This window comes from Notechis scutatus, chromosome 3, assembly GCF_049901735.1.
Source record: "Notechis scutatus isolate UNSWTSFEM ecotype Mainland chromosome 3, rNotScu1.2, whole genome shotgun sequence".
Lineage (NCBI taxonomy): Eukaryota > Metazoa > Chordata > Lepidosauria > Squamata > Elapidae > Notechis > Notechis scutatus.
In genome coordinates this window covers 107,073,089-107,098,632 of record NC_142011.1, presented here as the reverse complement: position 1 = coordinate 107,098,632, position 25,544 = coordinate 107,073,089, and the positions used below count along the sequence as shown (strand labels likewise).

The 25,544-nt window shown below is 36.5% G+C and overlaps 1 protein-coding gene across 2 annotated transcripts in view; it reads right to left on the bottom strand.

The window, feature by feature from the left end:
- COP1 (COP1 E3 ubiquitin ligase) overlaps positions 1–25,544 on the bottom strand; it is a 97,594-nt gene that overhangs the window by 17,418 nt on the left and 54,632 nt on the right. For both annotated transcript variants that reach the window (XM_026669194.2, XM_026669192.2), the window contains exons 16-18: positions 15,812–15,929; positions 13,401–13,525; positions 12,377–12,537 (exon numbers count right to left, since the gene is read on the bottom strand). In XM_026669194.2, coding sequence (XP_026524979.1) covers positions 12,377–12,537; positions 13,401–13,525; positions 15,812–15,929 — 404 coding nt within the window. The remainder of the gene's footprint in view (positions 1–12,376; positions 12,538–13,400; positions 13,526–15,811; positions 15,930–25,544) is intronic.

The following is a 25,544-nucleotide window of genomic DNA, read 5'->3' as shown; positions in this document are numbered from 1 at the left end:
AGGAGTTGTTAACCTAATCCTACGTAGCTTTTTCTCTGGTAATATCACACTACTAACTAGACCATACAAAACATTTGCTAGACCAATACTCGAATACAGCTCATCAGTCTGGAACCCATATCATGTATCTGATATTAACACAGTTGAGAAAGTCCAGAAATATTTCACAGGAAGAGTACTCCACTCCTCTACTTGTTGCAGAACACCTTATGCCACCAGACTTGAAATTCTAGACCTAGAAAACCTAGAACTACGCTGCCTTCGGTCCGATCTAAGTATAGTATATAAAATCATACATTGCAATGTCCTACATGTCAATGAATACTTCAGCTTCAACCATAACAATACAAGAGCAAACAATAGATATAAACTCAAGGTAAATCGCACCAAACTTGATGGCAGGAAATACGACTTCAGCAACAGAGTGGTCAGTGTCTGGAATACTCTCCCTGACTCTGTGGTTTCTTCCCCAAACCCCAAAACTTTAACCTTAGACTGTCTACTATTGACCTTACCCCTTTCCTAAGAGGTCTGTAGGGGGCGTGCATAAGCACACCAACGGTGCCTACCGTCCCTGTCCTATTGTTTCTTTATTTTTTATTATTTTTCTTATACGTATCCATGTATTCATAACTATGTTTTTACTTATACCTATTATCTTGTAAGCAATTGACAAACCAAATAAATAAATAAAATAAATAAATAAACTGATTGAAGCCTGGGAAATGGCCACCTTGTCAGTCAACAGCAGTGCTAATCTATCACCAGCTTATCAACATTTTAGATAAGAAAAGGGCTATGCAGCACAAGCAAAATATAGCCAACAACTTAATAGCCAGCCATCAGCACCCCAATTAACATCTAAAAAGACACATACAACAGGAACCACATAAATACCACAGATAGAACAGCACACATTCTGCTAGAGAGAAGTTCCCTGAAGGTGGGCTCCAGCAAGTCAGAAAACTCAGAAAACTAAGCCTCTGGTTCTGGAGACCAAAACCCAGATTGGATGTTGCAATCAAAACTTTTTTTTTATTATATCCCTATTTTATTTCTAATTCCAGATTGCAACTAATGCATACAAGCAGACTATAGGAAAGTTAACTAAGGAAGTAGGTTTAATTAATTGATTTAATCAAGCAGATTTCTCTAAAAAATAGACAAATACATATATCCCACATTAAAAAAAGGTTTTCAATGTTTGTATAATTAAGTTAGAATGAAAATTTAGGTTCCCTGATCCAAACCTTTCCCCATGACTTAAGAGAAATTTAAGAACAGTTCGAGACCTGCACTAATTCATTTATACCACAAGAATTTATAGTACATGTAATTTGAGGGGAACTGCTAGAAAAAATGGCAAGGCAGGCAGTTCTTTTGAATAAATGTATTTGTATATCTTACTGCAACTCAGTTTTCTTTCCCATCTAAGGCAATGCTCGATAGCTTTAACTGAACAGATATGGCCAGTTATCTAAAATTTTAGCTAAATTGATTTCTAAAATAGAGAAATGATTTTTCATATTTGTCTCACTGCGCCCTGAAGCCATTTCCTACACTGCTTTTTAAGTCATGTCCTCATGGCAGCTGAGAGTGCTATACTATAATATGTGTTCCAGTGATATAGTGTATTTATATCCCGTCTTTATTATTTATACAAATAACAAGGCGCAAACTTATCCAATACAATTTCTTTCTTCTACTTTTCCCACAACCACCCTGTGAGGTGGGTTGGGCTGAGAGTGTGTGTCTGGGCCAAGGTAACCCAGCTGGCTTTCATGGTTAAGACAGGACTAAAACTCATGGTTTCCTGGTTTCTGGCTTCATATCTTAATCACTATATATGTTTATTCAGAAAAATGGGGCTGTGCAAAGGTTTGAAAGTGCCATTTAGTAAAATGTGTTACTAGAAAAAAAAGCACACTTTCTTGAAGCAGTAAAGAAGACAAATTCTTTGGAAGAAGCATGGAATTCCTTCAATGATTGTTCCTAGTCTTCTATATGTGTATATGAATGTCTAGTTAACATTTCTGCTGGAACCATCAATGATAAAAAGAGATGCGCGTGTACACACACTTATAGCCCCAGCCCTTGAAGCAACATTTTGAGCCTTCCAGAGAAAATAGCTGTCTACATTGCTTTGAGGACTACTTTTCTGGGACATGCTTTTCATATCCCTATTAGAAAGGATTCTTTGTTACAAAAGAAAAACAGAATTCTCTAATATAGCTTGTTAAATTCTGGAAACACATAAATGTCAGACAAGCTTTAAGTGAGAAAATCTACTATTATACTCACTAATAAAAAGTTAATTACTTGAACATTCATCATCAGCATACTTGCGGAATGCTATTTCTTAGTAACCTCATATGTTTTGAATTCATAGGTACTGAATTAAATGTTCTATTATGAACCAGAGCAGATGGGAAAGAAATGATGTTTTTAAAAAAGTGTTAGAAATTGAGAGGTTTAGAAAAAAAATATTTGTGTGAAACATTGCACAAACAATCCACAATGCAGCTTCATAAGCATCTCAAAAAAAATGCTGCTAAAATTCTATAGCAAAATAGCTGGGTTTTACATGTATATTTGAATATAAGTAGCTCGGGTTGGTAGTTGGTCTGAGCTCTGAGCTTGTCAATTTGGTTGCAAATGTTTCGTCACCATTCGAGGAGACATTGTCAGTGCGCTTTGAAATGTGCTTGTCTGTCAGAGCACTGGCCTTTAAATACCTTTTTACTTATTTAAAATCCAGTGTTCTGAGAGACGAGCACAATTCAAAGTGTACTGATAATGTCTCCTTGAATGGTGACAAAATGTTTGCAACCAAATTGACAAGCTCAGAGCTCAGACCAACAGTCCAGCTGGGTTTTAGTAAAATCTTAATTTAATTTATTTATTGATTTAAATTATATGGACACCCATCTCAATCAAATTACTCTGGGAGACTTATGATAAAACAGCTAAAACCAATAAAAACAATCCAAAACTACTGGATTGGTTTTGAGATGGGAGCAAATTCTCTTTAAGGCAAAATAGTCTCAGTCCCACCTCCAATCTCATCCATCTGCATTCAAATAAAAAAAAAAGTGTCCTAGATGTTTGATCCATCTATTTTTGGTGATGGGACGATTTAGAAAGCTTTGTGTGGTCTGCTAAAAATACAAACACTAGGTTGCAGCCTCTGTCCCCCTCCAAAATTTATCTAGTTAAACCATAAAGTTTAGAAATTCCTCCTTTAGTTATCGGAAATATGTGCTATACCAGTAATTCCAATAGTTTTAAGGACTCTTAAAGCAGGATTTACTTTTATTTCTTTTTTAAAATCCATGAATAAATACAGACTAGAAACTACTTTTTTTTAAAAAAAAAAAAGTCATTTGCATTTTCCATTTTACAAGCTTTAGAAACTTTGTTCAAAAATTAGAGTAAATATCCCTGACACACAGACAAATTCCAAATTATTCTGTAGATGTAATGACATCATGTCCAGCATAACATATATTGTACTTTTATCAATCAAACCTTTACATAGATTCTATTCTACTGAGATTACTTTTTCTTTTAGTGACATACTATTTATTTTGCTTGCTGTGTCACAACAGGTTGATGTCAGCACTGATAATATAACATTTAATTATTTTTCCCTCCATCAATAGATAAATAGAATAAGGCAGCTCAGGACGGCATATGCCATATGGGAAAGCAAATGAAAAAATTTCGAGTACTAAGTGTCAGAATTTTGCCCCCCACCAGCCCTGATTTAAAAATTAGTGACTTTAATAATGAATGAAAGTATTTTCTTTATACTGTATATTCCTTACATGAGATTTTCTTTAAAATGAATTTATAGAGCAAGTGAAATTGCTGTTCCTTAATGGATAGGTGAAACAATTGGGCAGAATCATTTGTGCAACAAGTATAAAAACTATAATACACATAAAAAAGCATATTTTATTACAAAGAGTCTTATAAATCTTATATAGAAAGTTCAGTTTCAATGTAGCATAATTTTATACCTTTTTTTTAAAAAAAACCTATAATCCCTTAATTTGGCATAGAGTTGGGGCGACTGACTGGAGCTGAGCATTTACTGGCTGGATGCCCTTCCTGATGCCTACATGGAGTTTGCAGCCCACCTGGTCATGTGACCACCAAGCCACGCCCACCCAGTCACATGATCATCAAGCCACACCCACAAATTAGGCCACGCCCACAGAACAGGTTGTTAAGAAATTTGAATCCCACCCCTGGTTTGCAGCACTTATTTTCTCTTTGTGTTCTGAGAGAGAAATATCTGATGCTACCTAGGATTGAACCCTCAACCTTCCAAACTGGAGCCAAGTCTTCATTACTAGGCCACCACAATGCTCTTATTTTGCACATATAATATCCTATCAATTAGTAGAATTTGTTCTCAGGGATAGAGCCATAACATGTATAATCAGAATCCTGGTGTGGGTGAGTAAGAGGCAACAAAACAGTTAGTTTATTTTAATTGTCCCAGGCTGGATACTTTTATAAATCTTACTCAAGGAAGGCAAATGTGAGCAAGAGATTTCATTAGTCAAACAGATCATCAATATGTCAATGTTCTTATTAATTCTTCAAACTCCAATTTTAGAGAAGATATTTAACTACCCAGAAAACTAGTAAACTATGTTGTCAAGCTTAGGGTTTTTTTATTTTTTTATTTTTTTTTGGGGGGGGGATGTTTAACACTAAATGATTTAAAACTTGTTATTTTTCAAATGAAGTACATCTTTTCAATACACGGCAGAGTATTCTAAGAATTCTTCAAAAATTACACTTCCTTTTAAATAGGGTATTAGCCTGGCATGTTAATTCTTGTCATCAATCCTAAATGAACTGAGAATATAACCAAATCTAGATTTAGTACTATACATTCCAAAAACAGTATAATGAGGATTCTGCCTTGTGGATCTTTTCTCTTAAGAGAGTAGAGAAAAAGAAGAAGACATCTGGAAAAGCAGCTGGTATCAGATTTGATGAGTGTAATCTGTTGTGAATCACACAATCTCTTCTCTCTGCCTCTCTGAGTGCAATACCTCTTTTTAATTTGGGGGGGGGGGGGAGGGCATTTTATTTGGAGTCTAGAAAAAGGGGCATGCAAGAAAATTTATGCAGATGGATGTATTATTCATCCCTACCCTAAGAATTCCACATGCATATCTAATGAAAATTCTGAATTTAAACATGCCTCCAAGCTTCATGCATGTGTCTTCAAATTTAAACTCAATCTAGAATTATCATTCTTTTTTGCTCCATTATCTCTTTTTATTCACATTTTTAAAAAAGAAAAAACAAAAACAAGTAAAAACATTATGAGTAAATGTTCTAAGTTCCCTTTTATTGTGCTCTGATATACAATAATTCTAAACATATAGAATTTCTATACATTTCTGATTTCAGTTCTTTTGCCCTTTAGAAACCATATTCTATATGTTTAAAATCTGCCTTGGTGCATAAAATATATCTGGAAACCATTTTTGCTTGTGTTTGCTCAAACATCTATGGTGAATATATGTTAATTTTTTCATTACTGCATATTGTCCAAGTTTATATTCCCAGTTAGATATCATCAGTACAAGCATCTTAGAAAATTGTGATTTTTTTTAGATGATATGTCTTGTAATTTTACCCAATTAAAAAAAATTGGTTTGAATTAAAATCTGTAAGTTCTTTAGACAGTCTCATCAAGCAATCTATATGTATGGATGCTACATGTGTATGTTGGCACCTATGTACTAATAATAATCTCTGTATAAGTGTCTGTGTACATATATACATGTGTATTATACACATATGCTTACATACACCTACAGAGAGGGGATGATTATCTTATAGAACAGAATCCACAGGATATAATGAAGACTTTCCAACACTGTCTTCTAAAATCAATTTACAAAGAATGAATGGAACTACAGGTCAAACAATATTTTGAATGAGCACCTCTATTTGATAGAACAGAATGTAAACATATTTGATCTCTCTGAAAATTAAACAGGTCCAAGAAAATCAATAGATCCAGGAAATCCATCAAGCATAACTAAGGATCAACAGCTATAGTAAAAAAAGGTACTGATCTAGGATACTAAGATTAGAAGAGTTTGAAGGTTTATATGCTGCGCCTAATCCAACAAGACAAGGCTTGAATCACAGTATTTTATTAAGCTAAATTCTTGAAATAGAATAAGATTGATAAATTATGAAGTATTAAAAACAACACTATTTTGACTTTATTACTGAAAATTACAGTTACTCATGCAGTTTGTAATTTGTGATATTTTAGATCAGGGCTGTCAAACTCACGGCTTCAAGGCCAGATGTGTCCTGTGCTGGCCACGCCCATGCTCAGTTTAGCGAAGAGGGGAAAAGTCGCAATATGTCACACAACGACCACTATTTGACACCACTGTTTTTAGATTTTTAAACTGATTTTCAAATTCAACTATCAACCAACCTCTTTAATATCTATCTATATAGCAAATGTAAACAAAATTCAATAATTAGACATAAGTTTGCAAGATAGCGTTTCTTGAGCTTGTTATGAGAACAGAATGAATAATGCAACATTGCATTAAGGTGTACTAAAGTAGAAAGCAAAAACATTTATTTTCACTTTGAAAATTCTGATACCATTCATTTTTAGGGTGTTATTTCACCAATTTCACACATAAGAAAAATATAATGAAATGCTATTTGGTACTGCAGATTCCATATGATGTAGAGCTGCATAGGAGAACACTCTTCAAGAGTAGACTATTGAACCTCAAAGAAGCACAAAGCTAATAGTACAATGAACCCATAAAGAATAATGAATGGGATATAGGAATGTTGACATTGTAATTCTCTTGCAAGAAGTGAAAAAGTTTCCTGGTTAAGAAATATATAGGTAGGTAGGTAGGTAGGTAGGTAGGTAGGTAGGTAGGAGGGAAGGAAGGAAGGAAGGAAGGAAGGAAGGAAGGAAGGAAGGAAGGAAGGAAGGAAGGAAGGAAGGAAGGAAGGAAGGAAGGAAGGAAGGAAGGAAGGAAAACATATTCTAAATTTACTTTTTTGTATTATCTCTAAAAACTTCCAGAAGAAAGAAAGTGACAAAACACTAAGGTTTTGAGTTGGCAAGTGTGCCACTAATAATAACAGCTTGACAGACTAATGTTGATCTCAAGAGTGTTACTATTGAGGTGCTAATAATGAGTAAAGGAGTTGCTAAACTGGCCACCCTTTCTAATTATTCAATGTAAATTGATATTTGCTATGGTATCCTAGAATATAGCAGATATTGTAATGCATATGCTATATATGCAAATGCAAACAAGCACAATTTATAAAAACTGCTGTTTAAAAACCACTTAGTATGGAACAATTTGTTTATAAAAATACATATGTCAGTTCATGCTAAATAAATGATAGTATTTCTGATTTTACACATTTATAACTAAGGTGGACTCTTCTACAATTGGGAATATTAGAACTCAAACTAAGGAGGAAATAATCTGCTAGTCCTATAGATGAAAAAAATTAAAGATTGTGTTAACAGATAGCAGCTTTTATAGAAATTGGGCAAAAGAAAGTAAAAGATGTAAAAATTAATTATTATAGAAGGAGATTAGAAATATACACCTTTAAAATGTTTGAATTTACTTAGATAGTATTTTATTCATAGTAAATCATGCCTTTCACATTTCATTAATTGATGATTATTCCAAATTATTATTATTTAGTGCATGTTGAGAACATGACAGAAGAGAAGTAAACATATAGATACAGTCCGCGTAATTATATATGAAATTATATATGGGAGTAAGGCATTCCTTAACCTACACTTGCTCCCTGGGTGGTGCTAAATGACCAGATGCAGTCATACTGTTCTTTTGGGCCTCACAGCCATGACAAACAGAAGTGCATAAAATCAAATTCTAAATAATCCAAAGATGACAATGAAGTAGTTGCTGAGAATAATTTTGGGAATTGTAAAACTGAATTGACATTCCCTATATTTAAAGAAAAAGTTTATTAGTTCCTATACTTTTATATACAATATGCCTTTATGTCATCACAATTCAGAGTAGATGAAATGGCTCTTTATTAGCTGGAAGAAGTCAAAGAATATTCCAGAATTTTTTCTTCTATATGGAACTTGAAGTCATATATTAATTACTAAAGGGATTATTTGAGTCCAGTATTTTACTATGGCTAAAGGCTTTCTGAAACAGTAATACAGATGAAATGCAGATGGTCTTTAGAATATGACTCAACAGAAGTCAATAATCAGAAGACAGATATTTTCCTCCAATTTACAATATCTAATCTTGAATTAAATCAGTTTTAAAATTACTGCCAGTGAATTTAGAATTCATTAAAAAAAACCATAAATATATAAATTGCAGATAGTCAATGTTCTTATAGTCCATGTCATCTGCTTCTCTGATGTCTGTTTCCTGATTTCTACACTAATCTTAGAATATATTCCATTCCTATATCATTTGTCCAAGAATTGAGGATCAGATCACTTCATACTGATAATTACAAAGTGTGTTCCTCAAGTGTCAACAAATTCAAATTAGCCCCATTTCTCAATAAAATGCAAAAAAGAGCAAATGAACATATAGATATAAAATTACAAAAGATTTTTACCTGGTAGTACTATTTTATATTCTCTTAAATATTCTAAAACATGGAACAGGGTATTTTTTTCAGATCTAGCTTTCTTAGTTTGCTTGTTAACAGAATACCTTTTCAGTGATGTAGAATAATTATGCAATTAATCGAACTTGATTTAAGTAAACCAATAATTCTGGCCCCTTCAGTAGAACTGAAATTTATGAGTTTTCCACAAGTCCCTATTACCATTACTTCAGAGCTTCTCTCTGGAAGGATTCTAGATATTTTTATGACTAATTTGCATTCTATTTTCTCTTATCTTCATTTCCAGATAGTTTTCCAAAACACTTAAATCTACTTTTTTTTACAGGCTAACCTATTTAAAATATTACAATAAACATACCAATTAAATGACTTCTTTTATAATGATGCTAATAAATTGAAGCTATGCATAATCTATGAAACCATATGGCTTATATATAATGCCCGTACTCTGAGTACCAAGAGCTAAAATAAGTTTTCTTACAATAAACTTAGTTAATACCTATTCTTTTTTAAAGCAACATCAGCAGAAGCATAACAGAACCTTTGCACAAATGTAATCGAATCTAATGCATTTGGAAACCCATATTCCAGCTCCAAGATGCACCATGACTGGGGTGTCCTTAGAGTCAGTCTTTAGTCACACTCCTGGTGACTGCCTGGATTTGATCCCACAATTTTTCTTGGCAAATTTTGGTAAATATTTTGCCAATGTTTTCTTAATTTCTTCCCGAGACAGATTGACTCGGCCAAGGTCACATAAACTGGCTTTGGGTGTAAAGCGGAACTAGAATTCATGGGCTCCTTGCCTCTAGTCTGATGCCCCCATCACTATATCGAACTGGCTCTCTCACAATGGTATTGCTAAGCTTCATATTCTCAGTTTTCATTGTGGGTTTATGATAAAACAGTACAGGTAGTCCTAGGCATACAACCATTGGGGCAGCAAGCATCCCAAGTTACAATGGGGCTAACTGAATCGTGGTTACAACTGGCCCTTAGACTTCTTGTTATCCCAGCAACCCCACAACCATATATTCCAATCTAGGCATTTAACCTATTTGCACTTACAACTGGTTGCAGCACCTTTTGATCACGTGAATGCCATTTGCAACCTTCTCTGCTGGCTTCCTCAGAAAGTCAATGGGGAAGCCAGCAGGGAAGGTCACAAGTCACTGGGATAAGTGTCCCATGCCCACACATTTCCCCCCATGCTCTCCATCACACCCTTGACTTTTCTGGACCCACACAATGTCTCTTGCACACCACCTCTCATCTTCAATGCATACCTCATGTACCCACTCCTTCATCTTCCCTAGCACATACCCTTCATACTATCCCTGACCATGCACCCCTCTTGCACATTTCCTGGCCCAAACTGCACCATGCCTCTTACATACAGTCTCATTAACCCTCTCTCATACCCTCTTTGGTCCTTCACCAAAGGATCACAGCAGCCACGTATCTGTCTACAGCCCTGGGACTTGAATTTCCTACAAGCATCCCCAATACTTTTGGTTGTGAGAAATTGGCAAGAGGTTTCCTTGTCTAATCACCATGGGATTTGGTTAATGATGGCAACTAGGACCAGGAATTGCTGCTGCTACATTACTGGTAGCATGACTACATCAGTTAGCAATGGAAATTCTGGTCCCAATTGCTGTCATAAGTTGAGGACTATCCGTCTTAACTGCCCAAAAGGTGCTTTAAGATCTATGTCCTTGGCATCCCTGGGATATGTATTAAAATAATCAAGATGATGATTGTGACATGTGATTGAAGCCCTAAATTTTTGTCCCTGAATGCAAAATTAATGCAAACGGTGGGGTTTCTAGCTTCTTTTGACCTCCCTAGTGTCCCTGGAACTTTCTCCCCAAAACAATGCATGAGGAGTATTAATCTTCTCAATATTTTGTTAGTTTTCCAATAGACTGCATGCCCCAGTTGATTTAATCATTTTCATATTTCTAATTATGAAAGGCCCAACATAGGCCCTTGAAACACTCTTTAAAAAATAGTGAATAATTGAACCAATACTTTGTTTGGAAAGTGGGAAAGGCTGAGAGAGCATAACTAGCCCAAAGTCACCCAGTGACTTTGCCAAAGTCACCCAGTTTCCATGCCTAATGACAGACTTGAATCCAACCTATCGAAGACTTAGTCCTTCACTATTATGGATCACTAATAAGACTCTTTTTAGACACTTCTTGTGGTCTCTTTATTTGCAGAAGACTGAACATTACATTTGCTTTAGTTTTTTTCTTTCATTACTAATTTGAAAGTTGTTGTATTACCATGATCTGGGCAACAACATAATTATCTTTCCCTACAGTGATTGTTTGTGTATTTTTTAAAGAGTGGAGATTAGGAAATTACATTTTATCTTTTTTTTAATGATTGGGTTATTTCTATTGCTCCCTGAGGGGAAGAAAGCTGAAATCCCTAACTAACATACCTCTATGCAATACTATAAAAGTTATTTCAACTGTTGCATTTTAACCTTTAATTGCTAGAAAGGCAGCAAAGAGTGTGAAAGCTCTATTTCTCTCGCATACCAGGTGAAACATTCCACAGGATTGATAGTGGCAGCAGGAACTACCAAGCCACTTCCAAAGCATGAGGTCAGGTCAGTATGTGGAAACTCAGACAGAAGAGGTTTTCACCTCCAGCTTCTACCCTATGGACCTTAGCATTAAAATGCAGGCAAAAATAAGTAAAGACGTTGGAAGAGAAAATTAGTTGCTATAATTAAAGGGAATAACAGAACACTGAAGTAATACAGCATACTTCCTGAACAACCTAAATCTGCAACGGCTGTTTTCTGGCACAACCAGAAAGAAGACACAATATTCCATATGAAAATGGAAAAAGAATAATTTCAGAGAAAGAAGAAAATAGGTGGAAAACAAAGTATCCTCCCCACTCCACTTACCAAAACATGACATTCAGAGCACAAAGCAAAATTGGTACTAACATAGAATTTCTAACATTTCATGAACTCAAATAACCTCTGTTGCTACAGACTTATGACCATAATTGAGCCCGTGAATTGCTGCAATCATAAGTCAAGGCATCCAGATGACCGGATGGTGGTTGTTAAGCGAACATTATGATTTTTAATTGATCTCATTAATTTGAATGGCCATTTTTTTTCTGGAAACCAGAAAAAAGTACTGTGAATCAAGGTCATGTGACCACACAACAATACAACCAATCATAAAGCTGACCTTCTTGACATGCAGCCTGACTGGGAGGAGGGACAACCATTTATGATGGCTAGGGATGCAGAGGCACTACATTTGTTAGGAGTAAAAGAGTCCCAGGTCATAGCTAAGAAGTTATCTATATACTAAAACCACTATTCAAAGAAAAAAATTAAATACAATCTTATTTGAAAGAGGAAAGCTACTGAATTCTGAAGTAACAAACCCTGATATAGGTCAAAGATTTGTTGCATAATAGTCCAGTGATATCTCTTTGGATAATCCATTAACATCTGCTTATATTCCTTTATCTGCACTGATAATTCAAAGTAGAAGTAGAAGCTATTATTCTTGAGAAAGCCTAATCCTGGTCATTGAAGGATCCAAAATGAAAACTTTCATTAATCTGACATGTTCATAACTAGACTGAGGTTGATCCAAATAAATGGCCTGCAAATTATTTTGCTCCTTGGTAAGAAGAAAAAAATTAGCAAAATATTTACCCCATCTGGTAGTGCCCTCCAGCATACAGCACTGACAAACTCATTTGTGTCATCCTCCTTACGGTCTTTGTCCAGGACACTTTTGACAGTGTCAAATTTGAAGGTTAGCAGTGTCTTTGAGAGACCTTTATAGTACAGGTAAAGTGAATTATTTTCACTTCCTACAACCAAAAACAAAAATACAGGTTGATTTACAATATTTATTTTTGTCAGTTCCAGCTCAATCTAAACTTTCCACTAAAACTAGCCTTGGTTAAAGCAGGAAACTCTAATATAGGAGTCAGATTAATTATAAGACTCATTCCAAGTATTATAACCAACTCATTCCAAGTATTCAATACTCAGAAAGTGAATGGAAGGTGGCAACTACTAAGTTTAATATAATTTAAGAAGCATACATCAGAAGATGTAAGTAACATTTGCAACTTTTTTGTGCAACGGCATGACTCCAGATGCCAGAAGAAATTTTCTATGACCTGCTTTAGATGTTAGAGTTCAAGGAGAATGCTGAAATACCCAAAAGGATTTAGAAGATAAGAAATGATAAAAAGTCCAGCATACAGACCAAAGGAGATTATGCTGAAGGATTGGGGATATTTTTCATTACTGAAAAGAACAGTAAGTTATGTTCTTGTACTATAGGTTACTTTATGTTACCAACTGGAAAACTGAATAATAGTTCTTTTCCTTGTCTTTTTGAAGTTTGAGATTACTCATTTTTCCAGTTGGTTTGAACTATAATGATTTGGGATAAACAAACATTTTTCTAAGTATGTTCTCAAAGTTTTGAACCTCATTCTTGAAAACATTTCTTGAAAACAGATGGGCAGGCAGCTGTTAGGCATATTTTAAACTTAAGAATTTCTTTTTTATCAAGAAAGGGGATGGATCCATTCAATGATTTTGTTGATATTTCATAGCGTTTTCAGTTTTATTGTAATATATTGCCATAAACTTGACATTGATAAATGCTTAAACTTGACAGTATATTTAAATTTCTTTGCTCAAACAGCTGTTTACTTACCACAGGCAATATAGTCTCCATTAGATGCCAAGCCTACAAAATTCTTCTCATTGATGTGACCCTTAAAAGAACGCAAACAATGTGGCTTCCCTACATTCCATAGCTTTAGCTGGCTATCTGTTGACCTGAGGACAGAGATAAAAACTTACAAATCAATTGGAAATTATGAAAGACTCCCAGGTAGGCAAAAACAGCACAGTGTAAAACTTGCTGTAGACAGAAAACACATTTCTGGTACCATCTGTGTCTGGGACAATGCAAGCAAAGAGGAAAGCTGCATTCAACAGAAATCACTCCTTGGGTTCTGCAAAGGTTTGTTTTCCAATCAAAAATACTTTAAGCCCTTTGTAAGGGGTAAGGAAAACTTGTTTCAAGTAAAGAAGTCAGCTTTAGTATCAATAGCCTTGTAAAACTTATTACACAATACATATTCATAGAAAAACAAAAAGCCATGGAGAATCCGAAGATACATTTTTCAATTAAATGTAAAACCATGTTAAATTTACCGAAATTTACATAACATTACTCTTACATTTAATTCATTGAAGCTTACACCACTGGAATGAATCCCAAAGAATACCTGCTGTATAGAATCACAGAACTGTGGAATTGGAAGGGATGATAAGGATCATCCAATCTTCCTTAATGTGAGTAAAACCAATTAAACCATCCACAATAGGCAGCTGACCAGACTCTTTTTAAAAATCTCTAGAGGTAATAAACCCAAAGGTACATAGTGCATTGTTCCATTATTATACAGGTAGCCCCCAATGTAGGACAATTGGGATTGGAATTCCCATCACTACACAAAATGGTCATAAAAAGCAGTGCCATGTGACCGCATCACTTAGTGACAGCAAACACAGGAGTCCTAGCTGCCTTTGTAACTCTACACACGTGGAGTCGTGAAGCAAGAGAGAGCATGGGAGTTGTTGCAGGGGTGAAGAGGAAGCTTTCAGAGGCCCAGTGCAAGCTGTGTGCAAGTTGGGGTCCTGCTGTAGTACAGCATGAGTTCAGGGAGGCCATGGAAGGAGTAGGCTCTGACTCTTGAATTTCTTGGCACACCATGACTCTGGGGTTGCAAGAAGCTTCTGTGCTGCAATACAGGTGAAGCCATAGCTGCCATAACTTCAGGGACTGATCTTAAGTCCCTTCTTTCAGTGGTTATAACTTTGAATCGTTATTAAACAAATGGTCATAAATCAAGGCAATAGCAGTAAGACTTCTTTACCACCTCACAGTGCTTTCCAGCTCTGCCTAAGCAGTTTACCGAGTCAGCATATTGCCCCCAACAATCTGGGTCCTCATTTTACCAATCTCAGAAGGATGGGAGGCTGAGTCAACCTTGAGTTGGTGAAACTCGAACTGCCAAACTGCTGGCAATTAGCAGTCAGCAGAATTAGCCTGCAACACCGCATTCTAACCAGTGTACCACCACGACTACCTGTACAGATCTTAGAATCAGGGCATTTTTGCTTACATTTAAGCAAAATCTAGATAGCTTCAACTTGCACCCATTATTTCTACTTAGTTCCTAATTATCATCCCTATGAGCCAGCTTAGTGTACTGGTTAAAGCTCCAAGCTAGAAACTGAGAAGCCATGAGTTCTAGTCCTGCCATAGGCCCAAATCAGCTGGGTGACTTTTAGCCAGTCACTCTCAGGCAATGCACACAATGGCAAAACAGAAAAAATTTCACTACTGCTTCCATTCATGTACCTAAAAACTGATATGCCTCTCTTCAGTTTTCTAAACTAACACTTAAGTTAAAATAAAGGGTAAGATTTTGCCTGGAGTGTTTCTAAATTCCAAATGTAATTTAATCATTACATAAATTGCTTTCTGCAAACTGTTTACTCCTTAATTTGATCAAATAATTGCTGTCTAACTCTCCAAAGTTCAACTCTTCAAATGCAGGAAATCTCAGGTTGTATGTTAGCACAAGAGGCACTCCTGCAATTCTTAGTACATCTGCAAGTTAAAAAAAATCTACCTTTCAGAAAAATAATGGAATCGAATATTGCTGCTTCTTTAGTAATTACTATACTAAAAAGAAACATGAATTCAAGACTTCACAGAACTAAGCATTTGTTTCAGTATGTTGTCGGCAACTCCTAAAAGTGTGGCTGAACAGACAAAAAAACAGACTAAACAAAACAAAAAACTGCTAGTTATATAGCTATATCTTTCTCAGCTTCTTCAGCACTAATGAGACACTCTGGATCCAAAAGAAGTGAGAAACAGTTTTCTATTTTTGTTCTAATAAATAGTACTAGAATCTGCTGTGCAAATTGACAGTTCACACAAACACATAGTATGTGCATACAATCTCACTCATAAGCTGTGCAAAATACTGATTTTCTGAAATTCACCAAGAATCAGAAAGTGTAGAAGCTTTTTACAATACTCACGCAGAGACTATTTCTTCTCCACTAACAAACTTTGCATATGAAACAGCTTTGCGGTGCCCTTTGAAGACCATAATGGGCTGTTTAGTGTTCCGAAGATCATAGTAGTGGACACAGTGATCTTTGGAGAAATGGGGGGTGGGGGGGTGGAGAAACAAAGATATTAGTTAAATCAAAATAGAGAATAAAGTGAAGACAGACTGAATGCTACATAGATTGGGGGAGGAGGTTCTCCCTAGGTATTTATTTCCCATTTATGCTAATTATTAAGCAAGATAGATTTCTAATTTTTCCTCCTAATTAAAGAAATACAATTTCATTCATATAAAAGAAAAAAAATATTGCTGCTGCCAGCATTTTTTAAAAATCACTGCTGTCAGTCTTGCAAGGTAATCCAGATAGAAAGTATGCCCAAGTGAATTTAGGAGTAATCAAGTAAAAAAATTGTAGCAAAAAAAAGTATGCCCAAGTGAACTAATTCTACTTTAGTATAAGGTGACATTAATAAAATCTTGCAAGTCTGAATGTAATGTTTTCCACTGTCACATTTATAGCCCAAGAAACTAGGTATGGTCCCTACTGAGTATTGGCCACATCCAGATACCTTCTGTGGGCTAGGACAGTGATCCCCAACCTTTTTGACGCCGCGGCCCGGTACCGGCATCAGCTGGGCGCCGCGCCGGTACCGGCATCAACTGGGCGCCGCCATCTTTTTGACGAAAAAGTGCTTCCGGTGACCTCACCGGAAGCACTTTTTCGTCAAAAGATGTGGCGGCAGCGCTTCAGTGAGCTTTTTCAGGTAGAAATGGCTTTCTACCGGAAAAGCTCACGGGCATGCTACGCGCCATCTTTTTGATGAAAAAGTGCTTCCGGTGAGCTTTCTACCGGAAAAGCTCACCGGAAGCACTACCAAAAAGATGGCGGCGCCACAGCAACCAGCGGCCCGGTAAGACTTGTTCCGCTGGACGTACCGGTCCACGGACGGCGGTTGGGGACCCCTGGGCTAGGACACCTCTTATCTCATTGTTATTCCAACTATCCCTTTCCCTTTTCTCAAGATCCTTCACACGTAACATTACATCTGCCATGAGTTAAATGCTGCTTGGCACCCTCAAATTCAGTCTTCCATCATGCCCCTGCTTAAATCCTATGGATTTCAATCCTAGGCTGGATTCTGAGCCCTAGAAATGACTATTTCTTCTAGAAACTGTGCTTCACTATTCAGAATGCCCTGATTTGGAAGAGAATCACCGTCTAGGAGCTAGCACTGCCATAGATAAGTATTGTAGGTCAATTGGACATTTCTGCTAGAGGTACTTGATCAGTTTGAAAAAGCTTAATTTAATTTAATTTCTCAGGATGCTTCCATGTAATAAATTCTATCTATTATGCTAGTTGTTCAACTAAGTACTTGACCAGCAGTAATACAGTACATCCTTGAGTTATGACCAAAATGGAGCCTGCCTATTATAGTTGTAAATCAAAATGGTCATAAAATGGGTTGATCATGTGACTGACCTGATTTTACAATGTTTTTAGAGTGGTCATTAAGCAAATCAATTGATTTGCTATGGCACAGTTTTTCTAAAATCATGAAAGTGCTGGTTTTCAGTAAAAACACTGTAAAACATGTCACATCACCATGGGCTGTTGCAACCCACTATAAATGCAGCAATGTTGCTGAGTGCCCAAAATGCAGTCATGTGTCCATGGGAGAGGGGGGAACTTCTTACCTAGGTCCTAAGGCCCTTTTTCAGGTAAGCCGTAACATCAAACAGTAGCTAAGTTACCTGTCATAAGTTGAGAACTACCTGAATTACACAACAGAGCACTGCATAATGAAATGGGTCTCCTCAATCAGCAAGAATATTCTAAAACTACTTTGCGAATTTGTAACTGATCTACAGACTCAAGACAAAAGCATTGGTAAAAGGGCATAGGAGTTTTTGGGCAGTTTTCAATGTTTTATGTAGCTGGCCAAAGTGGACTGTAGATCATTTCAGCCACAACAAATCTGTCTGTCTAATAGTTATTAAACCCACTCTTATGTTGTAGTTACAAGAGAATAAAATAAAAATTTCTCTGGAAAAAGGTTTTAATAACATCTAAATGCAAAATAATAAAAAATATTTGCTAACTAATGCTTTCTTTTCAGCTAAAAAGCTAGAATCTATATTAACAGATGCATTTTAAATGATATGGACAATATATTAATTTATGGTAGGAAGAATGACAAGTATGGGGAATAAATGAAGCGAGCCAAAACATCTGTTTGCAGCTTTGAATTCTTCTTCCAAATACTGCAATAAACAACTATAATCTTGATGGCATATGGCTCCAGCCCAGCATATGTAGCATATGCTATCAACTCTTGTTCTGATTAATATCTGAATGGCTATTGTGCTCTTAAATTAGTCACTCAATACTTTATTATTTAAGAATGTAGTCTCTACGCCCAATTGAGCTGTCATTATTATTTTGATCCATCCAAAGTTGCAATTTTTGAGTAATTACATCAGGATTAATGCCCATCACATTAAACAGTGCTTGAACAGTGTGCCATGTTTCATACTTAAACATTTTATCAGACTCATTATATTTATTTGTTATATTTATATCCTGCCTTTTTCTCCAAGTGCTAAAAACAACATATATGCCATTCTCCCCTCACAATTTTTTCCCATAACCACCACCTACTAAAATAGTTGAACAGAGAGACTGTGTGTACATGACTGACTCAAAGTTATCTAGTGAATTTGTATGGTTGAGAGTGGGAATCAGAAGTTGAGTCTCCTGGTGACAGTCAAATAATTAAATACAACATCCACACTAACTTACAACAGATCATATGAACCTTTTGCTGAACAAGTGTGATCTATTGAAGCAACAAAATTATTGTTTTTAATGTAAGTAAGAAATATAAAAATCTCAGGTACCCTAGTCACTGCAGAAACTTCTCAACATGATTTGGGATGGACTTAAATTGTCACAGCTAATACTGTTTAGGGCCTTTCTATTCCTTTTGGACTACAGATTTAAGATGCTCTAAAAATTGAGATAATTCCAGTAATATCAAGAATCAAGAGCACACCAAGGAAACAGTGATAAATACTTTTTAATCTTAATTCTTGTCTCCTTGCCACAGTAGTATAGAATGATGCTTCACACCACATTCAAACCAGTCAATATTCCCTTTAATCTAGATCACAGGCAGCAAATACTTTCAAGGTGGGAAAGAGTTAAAATATTTTGAGGGATATTATCTGCATACAAATCTGCATAAAGACAGGGAGGTTGAACAACTAGCCTCGTGGTGCAACCAGAATAATCTTGAACTAAATACTCTCAAAACTGTAGAAATGGTGGTAGAGTTTAGGAGAAGCCCTCCTATACTACCGCCTCTTACAATACTAGACAACACAGTATCAACAGAAGAGACCTTCAAGTTTGTAGGTTCTATCATAACTCAAGACTTAAAATGGACACCTAACATCAAAAATGTCATCAAAAAAGCACAACAAAGAATGTTCTTTCTGCACCAACTCAGAAAGCTCAAACTGCCCAAGGAGCTGCCGATTCAGTTCTACAGAGGAATTATTGAGTCTGTCATCTGCACTTCTATAACTGTCTGGTTTGGCTCTGCAAACAAACAAAACAGACACGGACTTCAACAGATAATTAGAACTGCAGAAAAAAACAATTGCTACCAATCTGCCTTCTATTAAAGACCTGTATACTGCACGAGTCAAAAAGAGGGCTGTGAAAATATCTAGACCCCTCACATCCTGGACATAAACTGTTTCAACTTCTACCCTCAAAACAATGCAATAGGGCACTGCACATCAGAACAACTAGACACAAGGAGTTTTTCCTGAATGCCATCACTCTGCTAAACAACTAAATACCCACAACACTGTCAAACTATTTACTAAGACTGTATTACTATTATTCTTCTCATCCTTCCTATTACCTATCTCCTCCCACTTATGACTATAACCTTGTTGCTTGTATCGCTACGATTTATATTGTTTTGTTTCTTAGTATGATTTGATTTCTTATTTAGTAACCTATGACTATCACTGTGTTGTATCTTATGATTCTTGATCAATGTATTTTTTTTCTTTTTATGTACACTGAGAGGATATGCACCAAAGACAAATTCCTTGTGTGTCTAATCACATTTGGCCAATAAAGAATTCTATTCTATTCTATTCTATTCTATTCTATTCTATTCTATTCTATTCTATCAATGTTTATATTAGCCTATTCTAATCTAGGAACATAACAAAGATTGATATAATTTCATGTACTGTACGTCAGGGGTCGCCAACATTTTGGACGTCAGGGACTACCAAACACATAATTTTAAATCCCAGGGATCACTACTTTGAATTTTGACTGATGGTGGTGCAGGAAACTTTGGTCGGTCTCTCAAGAGATGAGAGTGACTCTGGCTGCTTCTCTCTGTTAACAGGCGACCAAGGTATATGCAAAATTGTCTCTCTCTAAGTATCAACAGTGAGGTGTCACATAAAATGGTTCATTCTGTATTGTTGAATTTCTACTGCTTATTGCCTCAGGTATTAAATACTGTCACCTTGATTAGGAGGGGGAAACATTTAACTGCATTTCGTGATTATCAGAAGCCACTCTCCAACCAGTATAATAAAACAGACCTATTTTGCCATTATATTACAATTTCTCTTTCTCTCAACAACCTCTCTACCCCAATTATTATATTTATCAGCCTGCAATGGGCCGGTAACATAAAATACCAGAAGCCTTGCCAAAAGGCTGGGACAGGCACCCATACCACAAATACATGAAACTCTTGATTCCTCCACCGTCCACCGAAAGAAAAAGAAAAACATGGCAACACAAGGAACCAGGAACCTCCCCTTCAGACAAAGGAGTGGCCGGCCAGATGCGGTTTTAAACCCGGTGCCCCAAAGGGCTCCAGAAGCTGGCTTGGGCGCTCCTGATAGACACGTCACAGGGGGCAGGAGGTGCGTCCTAGGGCGGGACTGCAAACAGGACACCTGGGAGCCGGCAGGGTTTAAGAGGGGGCGAAAGCAGCGGCAGCAAGAGGGAGGGTTTCCTTCCTCCTTTGTGGAAGCTCCTTTGGGTGCCGCCCCTTCCCTTCCAGCGCTGCCTCCAGCACCGATTGGAAGTTCAGCACTTCTGAATGGAGCACTGGATGGAGCGCTTCTCTGGCCAACGTGCTTTGGTGATAGCATCCTCGGGGCTGCGCCGTTGGAGCAATGCTGGCACTTTGGGGACAAGCCCCTCCCCCCATGTTAGCACGGTTCAACAATGTTGTGCTCCCCTTTGCACAGTTCGGCCAAGCTATTTGCAAAATCATCTCTCTTGAGGAGCGCTCGACAGTTTGCAGATATCTTGGCTGCCTGTTAGCGGAGAGGAGCAGCCGGAGTCACTCTCATCTCTTGAGAGCCCGGCCAAAGTTTCCCCCACCACTCGTGCTTCAGCGCTTTGACTCCCAGGAACAGGAGTTTGGCCAAGCTACCTGCAAAAATTTAAAAAGACAACTCTTATGTGACAAAGACATAGAATTTGAAAGCATGGAAATTGAGATTACCACAATAGGACTACAACCTGCCTGCAATTTGGCAGTTCAAATCTCATCAGGCTCAAGGTTGACTCAGTCTTCCATCCTTCCGAGTTAGGTAAAATGAGGACCCAGACTGTTGGGGGCAATAAGCTGACTCTGTAAACCACTTAGAGAGGACTGTAATGCACTGTGAAGCTGTATATAAGTCTAACTGCTATTGCTATTGCTAAAAGTCAAACCAAGAAAAGGATCTGGACAGAGAACAGCTGCAGTAAGAAATCCTGAATGAAGCCAAACCTCTTTATGAGATTTACAAAGTAGGCTGGCGAAATCTTTGAAGGCTTTTGAATGTCAAAACATTGAGGAAATATCAAATCCCAAGTTGCCATTGGAATGTTTAAAGGTCAAGATTGTGAAGATTGTGAAAATGAGGAATACAGAGCTAAATTATTTGATATTTGTTCAACATTTCTGGTAAACCCTAATCAGGACTGAAAAGATGACAATTTGTGGATTACACATAGGTAAGTTAGGTGATGGGAAGATTTTTTTCATTTGCAATTTTAAAAGAGAGTGAAAAAGACTATATTAGCTATATTAGTGTGATGAAGATTGGAACTCACTTCTTTATTATTGCCTGTTTTCTTTTTCTTTTCCTGTTACTTTTTTCTTGTTTTTCCCCTACACCTTCTAAACTTTTTTTTACTTTTCTTTTTCCTTGTAATTTAATTTTTAATAGTTTTTACTATGTTTACTAAAAACTTCAATAACATTATTTTTAAAAAGTAGGAAAAGATTTGTGAAAATGCAAGGGAAAGTATAAAGGGAAACAAATGCTTTTTCACAGCCTTAGCCTGTTTTAGATCCCCTCCAAGAACTATATAATCTACATATTTAGTTTATAAGTATTAAAACTATCATCAATTTTAGATGGGTGATTTTTTCTATTTATCTTATGTGAGACAAAGATTTGACTCTGCAATCAAATTTCTTACAATAACGCACAATATCAGCACTTTACTACATTATTTTAAAATGGATGTCTAATAATGCCATTTATCTGTAAGGTAGACCAAAAGGTAGCCTAAAAGTGAAGATCAAGCAAGCTTTTAAACTTTTGTATTAAACAGCTTCCATATAGCTTGAGGTTACAGATGACATCCATCAAGTGATGGAAATCAGTCTTCACTCATCAGACTTTTTCATTGAGGTGTGTGTGTGTGTGTGTGTGTGTGTGTGTGATGTGATGGAATGGCTTGTAGAAGCTTTATTAAATATATTTGTACCAAAACATAAAACTAATCTCATTTAAAAATTTAATTGGGCAAGATGAAATTTAATTTAATTGGGCAAGATTTAATTGGGCAAGATGAAAAGGTTGAATGCAAGGTAGTTTTAAAATGGTTTTAAGCCATTCATGATTAGAAAAAAAACTGATGCTTGAATTTATACACAAAAATCAACACATTTTAATTTCTGTAACTGAGAATTAAACATTAACTGCTTGTGAAACAGCAGTTTTGTAATATTGTGAGAGCTGTTGAACACAGCTGCAGCCATTAACTTCACTATGAATTTTGCAAAACAAAGAGAAATTATTTACCATATATATTGGTGTCCCTGACCAATATTGGAATTGATGCATGTCAGGGCTCAATACCCTCAATTTTATCCTCCAGGGGGAAAAAAGATTGCAATTATCACTGCTATGAGAAAACAAATAATAAAACAACTGATGTAGTGACTGTTCTGTAGAAATGGGATGTACTGTCAACTGGGAATGCCTTGATGGAATACTGTGGGCCAAAATGATGCCGTCTCTCGGTTGAAACGACTGACCTGGGGATCTTTTTGTTAGCTGATATAGAAAGACACTGCAGCAAGAGGCAGAGTCATATGCAGCCTCAGAAATGTGTATGTCTGACTTGGAACAATACAAATTATCCTATAAATGTAAAACTCCAACAGACTAGAGAAATTGAATTTTTATACACAATTAAATTGGAAGTAAATAAAAATGTGAAGTATGGAAAATCATTCTAATGGGTGAAAAGGGCAAAGTTCGATTAGAACAGGGGACTGAGTTCTGTGTCCCTTTTCTAGCTGAGACAACCATAACTTGGAAGAAAGTTTTAAAGTACATTTTGAAAGAAATTATATCTATAAGTTCAGAAATGGCATCCCTAAAAGCTATGAAAACTCACTTCAGATTTTAAACAGCAGGCAGGAGAAATGAGGTTCAAAATGGGTTGACCATTTAGGAATCTATGAATGTACTTATGGAACTTATAACACATTGATTCTTTCAAAATGTACCTTAAAACTCTTTAACGACTTCATAGGCAGAGTAGAATTCAATGTAAGCAACTGCAAAGTGATGCATGTTGAAGCAAAAATAAATAACTATATCAATCAACTAATATTTAAGTGATTCCAAAATCTGTTTTTCCCCCAATAAATGCTTCACAGCTGATTTGAAGATTCGTTTAGACCGTTGTCTTGTTACCCAAGACATCATATCCAAGAAGATTTAAGAACATTCCTGAGTTAGAAAAGTTCTGCAAAGAAGAAGGGTGGGCAGGGGGAATCCAAAAACAAGAATCTAAAGATTCATTCAGCGATCTGGGATTTCTGCAAACATCTTACAAAACAAAACTTTAAAGACAGCATCCATAAAAACTAATATATTTCTTCCAAAATCCTGTAACTTGTTTATATATTCCAATGTAACACAGTCTCTGTAGTCTCCAAGTATATTTTTGGCTGTCAATTTCACTGTGTTTCTTGCCTGATTGTGTCTCTTTTATGTCTCCTCTAAACAACACAAAAAAGAAACACCTTGTCATGCCTCTGTCGGAGTCAAGACGAACAGCTGACAAGGAGTGCGAGTGTGGCTCCATTGGCTGTGGAGGAAACTGGGGAAGGGCAAAGTCCGGCTGGGCAGAGCAGAGAAAAGGCAGAACAAGGGAGAGGGAGTTCAGAGGAAGATCGAGGCCCGCCCTCTCTTAATCCTAGGGCACGCAGGAAGGAATAGAGAAGAGAGCAACATGGGTTGCGTGGCTTACAGGGGAGGAAAGGGCCCTGATTCCCTTCATTAGTCACAGCTGGAAAGAGAGTTTAAAAGAGATGCATGCTGAGTGCGGCAGCTTCTGGGAACAAATGTGAGTTTATCTTGTGTTGACTTTGGTTATCTGTGTTCCTAGCATCCTCCCAACCGTGTTGAGATATTGCAGTGCCTTCATGTCTGGAATTCTTGCTTGTGCCCTGCCAAACTAATTACCTCATTTTGCCTTGATTGGACTTATAGTTACAGTTTTTGTTGACCACATTTTGGACTTGATTCTCCGCAGCTAAAGCCTGTTCCTGGGAGAGTTTTTCTCTAGCCAGAAGGTAACAAGGACACCTGGGGCAAAGTTGGAGCTAATAAAGGGACTCCTACTGATTATCTGACTGTGTTGCCTTTGTGCCACGCCCCCGTTCATCACACAGCTATTTATATAGATCAACATCAAGATCCAAAGAATACTGGCAAGACAGTAAATACAAGATCATCACTCTAGACTATATAGTCAAATAAAATCCATATGAAGAAAAAGTACAGTAAATATGTCAGATTTTCTCTTGACAAAATAATGTTACCTGCTTATCTTTAATTTTCTCTCCCACTGTGTATAAACCAACCTAAGTAGAGTGTATGTTCTGGACTTGACAAAACACAGATTTCTACGAATCCTAACTGACTGAATAAAATATCAAGTAGCAATTTAAGCGTTTAGAAAGCAGTCAATCAAAAAATTAACCCTGAATGACTGACTGTAAAGACCTATGACATAGCTGCTGTTGAATCAACTGAAAATAAAAAATGTCTTAAAAAATTCCTTGTGTGTCTATTACACTTGGCCAATAAACCTATTCTATTTTATTCTATTCTGTTCTGTTCTATTCTCTATTCTATTCTATTCAGTTCCTATTCCTATTCCTCTGCTGTGCTCTGCTCTATTCCAATGATATTGAAATATTGTTAAATAGACACTTGCCAACAATCCTATCTAACTTTGAAACAAGAATCTTGGCCTGGTACGCAAGAATTAATATGGAAAGTTGTTAAAGTCAACAAGTCAAATTTTGCCAGAAGCTTTGGAGATTATTTAAAGCATAATGGCTTGA